This window comes from Antrostomus carolinensis, unplaced genomic scaffold (genome assembly GCF_000700745.2).
Source record: "Antrostomus carolinensis isolate BGI_N321 unplaced genomic scaffold, ASM70074v2 scaffold40482, whole genome shotgun sequence".
Classification (NCBI taxonomy): domain Eukaryota; kingdom Metazoa; phylum Chordata; class Aves; order Caprimulgiformes; family Caprimulgidae; genus Antrostomus; species Antrostomus carolinensis.
The window spans coordinates 8,294-20,688 of record NW_010299578.1 but is presented as its reverse complement, the minus strand read 5'-3'; the positions used below and the strand labels follow the sequence as shown (position 1 = coordinate 20,688).

The following is a 12,395-nucleotide window of genomic DNA, read 5'->3' as shown; positions in this document are numbered from 1 at the left end:
TTCCTGCTTTGTGAATAGCCATTGTGTAGCTGTGCATTTATTTTTTCTTTTTCCTTGCAAAATGACTTACTGTGTATATAGTGATATGTTTGTAAGTCTGTAGCATTTCCACTGAGTACCCCAACTCTCTACAAGCTAGCGAATTTAATCTTGCAACAGCTTTAGAAAGTATAGATTAAATTGTTAATTTCCCTTTTGTTTAAGTACACTGGCATGCCTCATTGCCCTTTGTGTTGAAGGAAAAGAGAACTTTTTTGTTGGATAGCTATTTCCAACACTACTTGAAATGCTGTCCTTCTAGCTAAGAAGTGACCAATAATTCACAATGATTACAACTGGAAAATTAGTATTTTACACATTTCAAAGTGCAGTGAGCAAAGAGAGACAAAGGGAAGTTAAATGACCTGACTAAAAGCACAGAAGATCAGAGTGCCAGTGTTTGAAAATATGTTATTGAGAGAGACAGTGATACCAATATTGCAGTCTTCCACTTTTGTAACAAAACTACGTTATTCTTAGTAATACAAACAGCTTCTGTTATGAGTGAAATTTAAATAGAAGCATCTTATGGTGCAGTACTAAAATTGTTCCTAGTTCATTCCACTCTTGTGGACAAGAGATGTTGACTATTGAAAGACCAAGTGTAGATACTTCTGTTTAGTGATGTTCTCTGAAAATTTCTTCTTGAACTTGAGGTCGGTAGAGAGAATGCTTTTTAAAAAAAGGGGAAGATAATAAATAATAGGTCAAAGGAAAGGGTCAAAAGATTGGGAGGAAGAGAAGATATGCTTCATGCGTATTTGTTTTTGTCTCCTTTCTCTACCACTTCTCATACTCTTTCTCTGGAAAAAGTATGTTGTTTGAAACAGCAGTACACCTTGTGTGATGAAATGGTACTTATTATGCCTCTTTATGGCCATTATAAAGGTTTACATGAATTTCTTCCTTGTATCTGCTTGTAGCAGCTTCATAACATTTCACTTTGTGGTAAGTTAACTTCCAAATTGTTGTGCCTCACTGGAAAGATACTAAACACAGTACTTGACTGGTACACAGGGATAGGAGAGCAATACTATTAAAAGAAAATAAAAAAATAAGCACAAGAAGGAACTAAAAAGGTACTAAGTAAGAAATTTATACTGCTTTTAAAAACCTGTATGAAAAGTTCATACCAGTTGCTGAAAAAGTGGTAGATGTAATTTGTTTGGATAGTTGTTGCCAATTAGATTATCCTGCCTGTCTTTGTCCATAACAGCAAAACAGCAGAATTATGATAATGCTTTTTTCTCACTCATCTGTTTTTCCTTCAAATATAAACTATGACCAACAAAAGATTATCTCAGTTTTAGGTCCCCTTACTCTTCTAACAGAAGTTCTCCAGAGTAGGTTGCAGATACTTTTGACATCAATAGTAAAAAAATGTTTTTCTTCTTAGTTTTTACGACAAGAAGGCAGCAATTCACGAAGCACTGTGTGACAATATTGACACTCGCTCTGTCTTAGAAGAAATGCGTTCGTTAGTCAGTCAGAGTAACTCCTATATTGCTGCAAAGAAATCTTCCAGACAAATGCCAAACAGACTTCTTTTAGAAAACATCAGTTCCTATCTCACTCAAATGCTAAAGGTATGTAATAGCAAGTAGTAACGTTGCTATTGCACTGTGCAATTATAACTGTTGTATTTTTCAAGTATGTAGGGATCTGTATAGTCTTTGTTTAAATATACTAGAGATTAAAAAAAAAGAAATTATCTCTAGTAAACTAGAGATCTTCCACACACACCCCAACCAAAACAACTCCAAATTGCAGTGTGTGCTGCAGCAGGAACAGTTTGGAGACCTTCATGTTACATTATCATTTCAGCTAATGTTTTGTTGAATTGTGGAGAGCCCCTAATACATGAAAGGAAAATGAAACAGTATAAAAAAAATGAAGTCAGAATATGAAATCTGGCAGCTTTAAAGCTAAATCTGAAAGCCATGCTTATTAAAAACCATAACATCTTCTCATTAGAGCATTGAATTGTGGTTAAATGAGAACTAGGTGGCTTCACAACCCTAGTACATGTGACTTTGCTTAGTCTTCACATACCTGTGACTTGATATATACAATCTTTTCTTTTCTTTTTTCCTTTTTTGTTTTTTTTTTTCTCCCTTGACCAGATTTTTGGTGCCATAGAAAGTGATGACGCAATTGGTTTTCCTGTTGGAGGGAATAGTCAAAACATAAATGTAAGTGAAGGACAAAGTACACTATACAAAATTACTCTGTGTCCTTTGAAAGCTTAGCTTAGATAACGTGATTACATTACTGATATGTAGCTGAATTCCACTTTTAACATTTGAGTCTGAAGTAATTAACTGGCTTAGGAAGCAGGATTTTTCTTTTACAAGAGTTGGGGTTTTTCATAGGTTTGTTTGACTTAATGACAGACAAATTGTATAGCAACCAGAAAAAGAATTATCTTCTGAATGATGAGTCTGTTTAAGAAACCACGTTAACTGCAGACAGCACATGCTACAGTCTAAAGACTCATCACAAGTATTTGTATGTTAAGTAGTTCCAAAATATAATTATACTGATTAAACTTCCTTGCGGTACACCAAAACCTCGCCTGGAGGCACCTGGAGTTTTATCCGCATTTCAATCTCTTTTTCTGATCTCATTTGTAGCCACAGTTTTTATCTGGCTTTTGAAGGTTGTTTGGCTTTGGTCAAAGTTCCACTGTGCTGCCCAATTTTTCTGGAAGTACTTGGGAAATACCTGATGAAAGTGCTGATGAGCCCTGTAATAACAGTAATATTTTGTGGTGCAGGCGGGAGAAATAACTCCATGTGAAAGCTATCAACTTTGCTGTCTTTGTTCATGCAAAAAGTTTGACGTGGACAAATCAACGTTGTGTTTCAAGTACTTTTTCTGCATTCAAAGGTGTGACCATATGTCTTTCTGTTCCTCTTTAGGAGGAATAATTAAAACATCTGTGGTGTAACAAAAAAGCCAAACTTATTATTCATCAAAGGAAGAGGAAGGCTTGCTTGTGGTTGAAGAATGTGAATGAACGCTCATCTGATAATTGCCCATGCAATACTTAACATCACTGTGGGGTGAAAATCTCCAGTAATGATATAACAAGAATAATGAGGAAGATACTCAGTATTCCACACCAAAACCCATCAATAGTGAATTTTAGTTTAGCTCAGAATTATTCTGAATTTCAGAAGAAAGGCAGCACCTTAACACTTGCCTTTTTAGGGGAAATAGAAATTAAATTAATATTTAGCACTTTATTCAGGCAGTGTTTACAACACATATGTTTTATGGAAGGACTGGCAAGAGCTTGCAACAAGAAGCTAAACCCTTTCACTCCTTTACAGTAACATTGCCAAGGGTAGTAGAGTCAGAAGAATCTTGTGTTAACACCTGTTAGCACACTTGTTGGCAGAATCTCATGCTAACACTTGGTGCACACAAGTAACTTCTCTTTTATTGCCTAGGACATAGCAGGCTTTAAACATTATAATATAAAGATAAAGATGCATAATATCACAAATGTTTTGGCTGTTTCTTTAAATATTGTACCCTCTTTTGATCTTCCATTCAGATACTTATTTTTCTTGGCAAAAATTACTAGGTGAATGTTCAAGGTTGGGAAACTTCTCATTAATTACAGAAGGCTGTGGATCAGGCCTGTTGTTTCTTTGTATAAATTCGAGATGAAGGAACCAATAGAGTTCTCTTCAAACTCTATATCAATAGAGTCTCCTCTTCAAAAGCTCTGAAAGAACAACTAGCTTAATTATCATGGTCCAGTAATTTACTTGAAAGGGGATAGAAGAGATTTTAAGTCAGATTTAAGACTGGTTCCATAGTCTCATTTTCCAAATGAATTAAATGTTTCTGTCAAGTTAGTTATTCTGGAAATAAACATATTTTATCTTTAAATGGCTGATAAAGTAGTGACAGTACATGGTTCCCTGACACCACTTCACTTGCATGTTGCATGTTGAGCTAGTTTCACTGTAGTGGAGATGTGACTGTTGCTCACTTTCCAGAGTCTGTTCTTTCTGACAAACTTGTCAGCAGTGGTTCCAGTTGTGAAGCTGATTGCACAGTATTCACATTTATGAAAAAATTTAATGGAGCACCTCAGCTCCTTTCATAGGAGCACTGTTAAGAGTATAACAGACTATCTTGTCTGTTAATTGCACAGAAATTTGTCATGGAGATTTAGCAGAGAGGAAAGACGTGGAAACTGTAGGGGAAACAAAAGTGTGCATTTTTTCTCTCTCCCCACCCTCCAAAGTAATGAAACTTTTAATTTAAGCAGTCCCCTGGGTGCCTCGCTTCTCTTGGGATTCCAGAGAAGTGTTGGCAGACAGCACTCATCTTTCTTTGTGTGACTGTTCACTGCTGTTCACTAACTGCTTGCTGTTGCTATTCACTACCATTAAGAGCAGGATTCTCAGGACTTTTTCTTTGAGCTTTCATGACCAGCATTTACTTAGACCTGAAATAATTCAACAGTAATCTCTCCCTACTTTTTGTGGGGGAGGGAGTCGTGTGAGCAATACAGACAACTGCACTGTATTGGAAATAAATACAATTAGCAGAAGCTAAAATCTGAGGAACAGATCTATGTTCTAATGAAAATAAGTCCTAACATCAGTTTCTGGTATTATGTCTGACAAGCAGTTGGACCTCAGTAAGACAACACAGAACATGAAGGGGCAAATTCCTCTGCGTGCTGTTTTTATCCCCATACTGCATTAGTTAGCTGGACTGTAGCGTAGCGCTGTAGAACTGATGTATCTGTAGCTGAAAGGAGATGAAAAATGAATGGGGAAAGGCAGAACTTCACAAGTTGATTTATCTGCACAAAAGGAAAATTGACAGCTAATGCAAATTATCAGCTCTCCCTTGACATCAATAGAGCAATGACAATTTTTATTGATACAGATCTGCCCTAAGGGTCGAGTTCCATCCAACAGCACATAAATATGAAGTGGGTAAGGACGTGGCTTATATCTAAATTATGATTAGCTAACTGTAGAAATAATTATCCTGCAGATTGAATCTACAGTGATGCCATACCTACAAGTCCTTTCTGAGTTCAGAGAAGGAGTTCGACAAATTGCCAGAGAGAAGAAAGGTGAGAGTTCACTTTTTCCTGTGTTGTTCCACATGAAACTCGGAGGTCGTAAGAATCAAATTGGAAGGGGGTGAGCCAGTCTCTCTTTGCTTGGATAATAAAAGTAAGGCATCTTCAAATCAGAGATGCTTTGAATATTCGCATCTCTGCTACCTGTGTCTTTAATTTGGGAATCTTTTACAGGCTGCTAAACTAATTTGATTTTAATTTCCTAAAGAATCTAAAAGATCTGGAATGACAGGACTAGCTGTTCTTTCTCTAGATTAGGGCACTCCCTGCTTTCTAGGTATGAAAGTACCCGTGATCTCTTCCCCCAGGGAGCTTGCCTTCTCTTAAAAGTGTAGATTGCGACACAATGATACTGTTTGTGTTTAAATAGCCTGAGATGTTCCTTCTTATTAGTTAGCATAGTTGGAATTGCAGCTCCCCTGATGGTAATTGAGTGCTCCTTTGGAGAATTCATCTGGGAATTTGCTAGATGCTTGGTTTTTGGGGTTTCCCCCCCCCCCCCTCTGAAAAGCTTTGATCATGCTGTGTGTGTTGGCAGCAGAACTATATAGTGTTTAAAAGGTTGTTCCATTAAACCCTCTTTGATTTTACTGGTTGATTAGTTCCTAATGAAGCTCTTACTATTTTCTGCTGTTCCCTGTGGAAATTTAGATGTCTTCAATATGTATTTGATTCTTGTTTTCTTAAAACTTTTTTACACTGAGATTTGTACTTGAAAGCTAAATAGGGCATGTTTTGATACATAAAACATATATAAATAACCCCTATATTACACAGAAATATAAGATTACTGTAATGTTTGGTTGATAACCTATTCAGCTGGCAAAGAATCTGAATCTTAATTCTGCTACTGTTTTGAGTTCTCCTAAGGGCTAATAAGTTTACCTTTAAAGCATAAAACTGTATTTGTTAATGTGACTACCCAGCTATTACTGTCAAACTCCTATAGGCCGAATTGATGCTGAGAAATACACTTTTTAGTTCCAACAGCAAATATTTCTGTAATTTGAATTAATTAAAGAAGTTTGTGTGTATATGCTCAGCCAAAAATGTGACCTTTGGTCTTTCGGTATTTAACGTAAATACTCATTTTATATGAGTTTTTTTTTTTTTCCCCTTGCTTTCTGATGGTTGAGCTAAACTGATCCTCACTCTTTAACAGTGGTAAGGTTTAAATATCACGGGGGTTCTTGTAGATCATTTCTAGAACGTATTTAGCACTAGACTGCTTACTGGCACTTGAGTTTCTTCCTTGGAAGGTATTTATTTTTTGCCTGAAATAAATTGGGCAGTAAGAATAGAGCTGGATCTAGTTGCTATTTGGTTGGGGTACAGAGCACTCTGCAGTTTGACCAGGGAGGCACCTTTCATTAAACTATTTGATATATGGAAGCTGAGGGGTGGTTGGCAGGACCTGCACTGACATGCTACTGGTTTGTTTCTCTCCACCCATTAAATTCTTGCTTGCAGGAAGTGTTAAATTACTGTAAAAGTTGTTCTGATTAATGGCTGGCGATATTGCCTCTGCATGGCTGTAAGTGAAGGAAGTTAACCCATCATAGCCTGATGCTGGCAGGATGGTGTTAAATATTAATTCACATGATCTGTATTGCTTTAAGTATTCTTAGAAGTGAAATAAAAAGTATGCTGCTTCTGTAAAACCTGCAGAGTAATACAAGTGTCCCCATACATATACCTTTAAAAAATATATCTATATTTCCAAAACATTTAACAGAATAGCCATTTGTAAAACTATATTTTTCAGTAAGAATCAAAATGCATATACTGCACAAAGATTTTACCATCATCCAGAACAGCTAACATTCAAACATGTTAATAAAATTCTCTATTTTATAAGCTTATCAGTATGCAAACTGGAGACCTGCACTGGTCATTTGCAGTTGAGTCTTGACTTAATTTGTGAGCATTTCTAGCAATGATGGTAAGCAGGAAAAGGAAAACACTGTGCTTGCTGTACAAGGGAAAGAAATGCAGAAAACCTCTACAAAAGACACCAATGATTGGTTGGTCAGAGCATCTCTATATTGTGCATCCTGAGTACTCCACCAACTGCAAAGACTCTATAGAGTTGTCTCTGCAAGGATGCACAGTGGAGCAGATCTGTGCTCTAGTGCAGCCCCTGCTGCACAGGAAGAATTCTCATTAGCAATGAAATTCTCATTAGCACCTTCTCATTCAGGTGTTCAAACAGGAGCAAGTCTCTTCAGTTGTTGTTGGTTACTTACCTCTGGACTTACACTGGCTGCCCTGTGGTAAAGGTGTCCACGACTGAACTCTGCCTGCATCTTCATTTCCTGCCACGGGTGCTGGTGCCATGTGGTATCTTGCTCTAAGCTGCTTCTAGGACACAGTGGGAAACTCTCTGCCCTCTTCCTAATATATAATGAATTGACCAGAACTGGGACAAACTTGATCATTGTAACCATGCCTGCTCTTGTCTTTTCCTGCCAGTCTTAGTGTCCAGCATTTTCAAGATGCTTTTTAAGCTGCTCCTTTTCCTCCCCATCACAGTGTTCCCATTCACAACAGCATAACATCTGATTCACATTGGAGACTCTTTGGCTTGAAATTCACAGAAAATGTGAGAAGAGGTCTGGGAAATAGTCACAGGCTGGAGGAGTGCCTAGCTGCCAGGGTGTTCGTGGACACTGGTGACAGGGCACTATCCCACTGGTTTCCTGGTCACTGTCCTCAGTGAGGATAATGGCTTATGTCTTGGGGCAGCCCATAAACAACCCCCTACCCAATCCCTAAACATCTTTGCTCTGGAGGTACCACATGCAGAGAACAGGCAAGTTTCAGCCCTAAGAAGCATGGTGCTGACTCCTCTGGATGACAGAGGACTCATCAGAGGATGTGTCCTTTCATTAATAAGATGTTTTGTTACACATTTCTCCTTATTCTCTACCTTGATGGGTTTCTTCTTCTTAAACTTTCAGTTATTCACTATTTCAGATAAGGAAATATTTATAACTGAGCAGACACTGTTTTATTGAATATGCAGCAGGTGTATCTGATACATTCTTGATATGATATATGTAATTCCTTTGCCTAGGTTAGAGTCAACATGTTTTAGTGTTAACAGCCAGTGAGGTAATCTTATCCCTTGTTTACCTTAATGGCTTATTTAGAGTTGCATCAAACATGAATGTGGTTCACTGTGTGTAACTGCTCTGGGTCAAGAAAAATAACAACTTAGTTCACGGCAGACAAAAGAGCTTCTATAAACTGCAGTGCTTTCCTGTACAAAGAGAGAGTCAAAGAACACTACCATGCCGTGAAATAGGGTGGCTATTCCTTTTTATGGTATGAGGATAGTTGGTGCTCTGTTCACTGTTAAGCTCTCTGAGGCTCTGAGAATTATGAAAGTGATGAAGGCCGTGTTTAGTACAGTGTCTGGATGGTAGCTTCTGCTGCCAGAATTATTACCTTTGAGACTTCTTGGGTTTAACCAGCTGAGAGTTGCAGAAAAGGAGAACACTTATTATAAGCACATGATATCATTAATCCAAGTATCTATCTTGTCACACTTGTTAAGCTGTTTCCCCCTAAATACAAGACTGTCTATAAAAAATGGTACCGAATTAAGTTCACTCCAGCAACATACTAGGTCTTCTTGATGCATTCAGTTCCTCTTAACTGTTCTGCTGCTTCTTGGCTGATAAAATTTCTCATCCAAGTAAGTATCTTGTATGAAGATTTATTTTCCTCTTGTGACCTGATAGCATCTGTTTCAGCTAAATCTTGAGTTCTTAACCATTTGCTGTCATCAAAGGCTCTTTGATAAGTTTTCAAGAAAAAAGAAAAAAGTTAGTCATGATGTTCTCATCACCATCCAGGAAGCCAAATCAAAAATCTCTGTTCTGCTTCAACTAGCTTGCTTGCAAAAAACCAGCTTGGTCAGACTAGGTGGCAGAGATAACAATCTGTAGAAACAGAGGATGTTTGGATTACAGTTGCTCTGACAAATGTATGTGTAGTTTTCAAACCAACAAAATCACAGTCCTTCAAAGGCACTGGTAGATGTAGCACAGGATATGTTAATTTGTGATTTTTCTAATACAGGGTTTTTAACTTTTATTGGAAATCCTACAGCAACCATGAGGATCTTCCTGAGTCATATACCCTTCCACTATACCTTGGCAGAATTGTAGCATCATTTCTGAATTCCCTTGGATTTTCTTTCTGCTCTTCTTTAGGAACAGTGAGGGTATGTTGGAAGAAATAAATGAATCTCAAGCCCTGCAAAGAAATATGTTTCTTCTCTGTATAGCTGAAAGAAGGGAGAACTTACAAGATTTATCACTTTATAACAAAAGACCTCTCTCTGGCCTGTGTGAGAGAGTGGCAATTTCTTAATTGCCATTAAATAACCATGTAGCAGGATAGAAGTATGCTTTCACCAAATCTTACTTCATTAAGAGTATTTTTCATGTTTTGTAGTAACTGAAGTGCTGCAGCTGAGTGATGCTCTTCGAGATGATATCCTTCCTGAACTTGGCGTTCGATTAGAAGATCATGAAGGTACCCAATTATGTGTCTTGCAACTTTGTAGGCAGCTGTTTTTATAATCTTACTATTTTCATAAGAAGTGGGAAAACAACCTAATACAACAAACTCAAGGACTGCAAACCTATAGCATATCATATTTCTGCTGTATGGATATATAATATAGCACTGGATATTGGAATATATGTATAGAATATAAAAATACATTGCAATCTTTTTGATCTTTCTGTATAGCATCTAATTTCTTAGTCACTTTTGAGTAGTTACTCAGCTTGCAAAAAGAAAACAGGTATCATTTGTCAAAACAAATACATTTCTCTCTGGCTCTTCAAGCACTGGAAACTCATTCATCTGTTTTTGCTTCTTTAGGACTTCCAACTGTGGTTAAATTAGTGGATAAGGACACACTATTGAAAGAAAGAGAAGAAAAGAAAAAGGTTATTATTTTAAGCATTCTAACTTTTTTTAGATTTCAAGTAATGTGTAAGCTATAGATACTTTCACATTTCTTTCATAATTTTTAAGAAAAATCTTAACAGACTAGCATCAAGGAAAATAACTTAAGAGAATTGATACTAAAATTTGAGTGTGTTCAGGTAAATAATTTTTGAAACAGTAGCCTGAAAATTTTGTATGGGACCTAATGAATACCTCTGAGGTTTATTATTTGTTTGTTTTAAGATCTTCATATAATTAAGGGATGTTGAGTATTGCATGCATACTGTCTTGCCTCTCTGGAAGAACTATTCCAATGAGAAGCTAATTTGGACTTCTTTTGTCTGTACAAATGAAGTTGACATTTTCCATAGAACTAGACTGTATTTATCTGATATGTGAGAACAAAATGCACTGGAGAAATCTTAATTAATATAGTATGGATGAGTGAGATATTCAGGGTGTGGGAGCAAGAATTCACATGTTACTATATAAAGATTGTGAATTCTAATTCACATGCACAAGATCTGTACAGAAACCCTTCTTTTGGCACTTCTTAGCATTAATATTTGACTTTGTAACATTTAAAAGTAACACTTCATATGTCTGTCTTCAGTTTTAACAAATAATAAAATTCCATCATGACTAGAAATGTTTGGAAGACTTTCCAACATTTCTCCTTCCATGTAGATTTTTTTTAAAAAAAGGGGTGAATTAAAATGTAGTTGTAGACAATTCCAGATGTTTTCATCAACAAGGTATTTTAAGGTAGTTTGTATATAGCTGCTGGGTGGAACCTGCAGCTGGAGTATATTTCCCCTGGAAACAGTGTTATGTTCAGTACTGGCAGAAACCTTGGAGAACTGATAGGTCTCTCCTAAGCAAGTACAAGATGAGATTTATTTTTTTTTTTAAGTTTTATAAATTGGCTAAATTTGGATAGTTGTTTCCCGAGAAACATCAGGGGATACAACTGCTTCTTGAGAAACTGTAATGTCTTCACAGTTTGAGGAAGGAGCTTAAAATATCAGCGAAATATGTTTTTTTTTAAAGTCATTTGCAAAACATTTTTGCCTGTGAAGTGGCAGGACCGTTTCTTTTTGCAGGCTTTATAGGTATTCTTTTATATGTATACACTTTGCTGCAAAATGCATTCTGAACAGTTAAAACTGGTTTAACTGTGAATAAAAGCAAATTAAATCCAAGTCATACAGAGAGAAGTTTCAGACAATCCTAATTATAAGGCATGGTGTTTTTGCTGCAGGTCACGCTGCCAGTTCTGTCAGTAATTAGATATCCAGGGGAGCTAGCTGGCTCAGATTTGTAGAAAACAAACAAATGAAGTAGTTGGTTACCTTTTACTCATTAACATTGCCTTTCATAGATTGAAGAAGAGAAGAAAAGGAAGAAAGAAGAAGCAGCCAGGAAAAAACAAGAGCAGGAAGTAAGTGTTGAGATCCTTTTCATCTGGTTTTGAAGAAAAGTGCTAGCAGTGATAGTCACGTGCAGGAAGGATTACATTAGAACACAGGCCCTCTGCCTGGCCTTAACTGGGCCTCCATTTATGATTTTTTTTGTCTACAATTTCCTGCTCAGAATGAGTTTGGCTTGCAGTTCAGATTTGAATATTCAGCTCCTATTACAGAGAAGCCATCTTTGAAAACACAACTGAAGGCTGCAAAAGCTTCTTAAAAGAACTTGTAGCACTTATTTCAGTCTATAGACAGTATTACTTCCTTATTTGCTAAAGAAGTATCTTAACATTCCTGTTAGAAAGGATTTTGTTTTTATTATTTTCTTCCCTTTCCAGTGTTGTAGGTATGTGCAAAACCACTTTTTTTTCCCACTTTAAAAATTCACCTCTTCCTCGTGATTGAACTCTGAAATGTGGAGTTTTGTAAAAACACATTTTATCTCAACAGTTGGAATTGAGATTAAAGGTTTTAGGCTTTGGATGAGGAGTAGACAGCCAGAGGAGATTAATTGATAAGAAGAAAAGGTTGTTTGCAGTGCTGATGACTCTAACAGTACAGGAAATGTGTTCCTGGGCTCAAAGAGGAAGTAAACTTTTAGAGTTTGCCTTGTAGAGATAAAAGCAGATAAATAGCATTTATAATCCACAAATTCCAAGTAGCTTTTTGCATTCTGTCAAAAAGGTGATTCCCTTGCACTGGGCATAAATTACATGGAAAGGACTCGGAGATGGGCTTGTTTACAAATAAGTGAAAGTTCAGTTTATTTTCAGTTCAATTACTTGCATCCTGATTCTGCT

At 36.7% G+C, this 12,395-nt stretch overlaps 1 protein-coding gene across 1 annotated transcript in view; it reads left to right on the top strand.

Moving 5' to 3' along the window:
• The window catches only part of CARS1 (cysteinyl-tRNA synthetase 1), a 30,647-nt gene that overhangs the window by 15,321 nt on the left and 2,931 nt on the right, over positions 1-12,395 (top strand). The window contains exons 18-24 of the mRNA XM_029083715.1: positions 1,171-1,186; positions 1,436-1,625; positions 2,163-2,231; positions 5,068-5,149; positions 9,623-9,703; positions 10,058-10,125; positions 11,508-11,567. Coding sequence (XP_028939548.1) covers positions 1,171-1,186; positions 1,436-1,625; positions 2,163-2,231; positions 5,068-5,149; positions 9,623-9,703; positions 10,058-10,125; positions 11,508-11,567 — 566 coding nt within the window. The remainder of the gene's footprint in view (positions 1-1,170; positions 1,187-1,435; positions 1,626-2,162; positions 2,232-5,067; positions 5,150-9,622; positions 9,704-10,057; positions 10,126-11,507; positions 11,568-12,395) is intronic.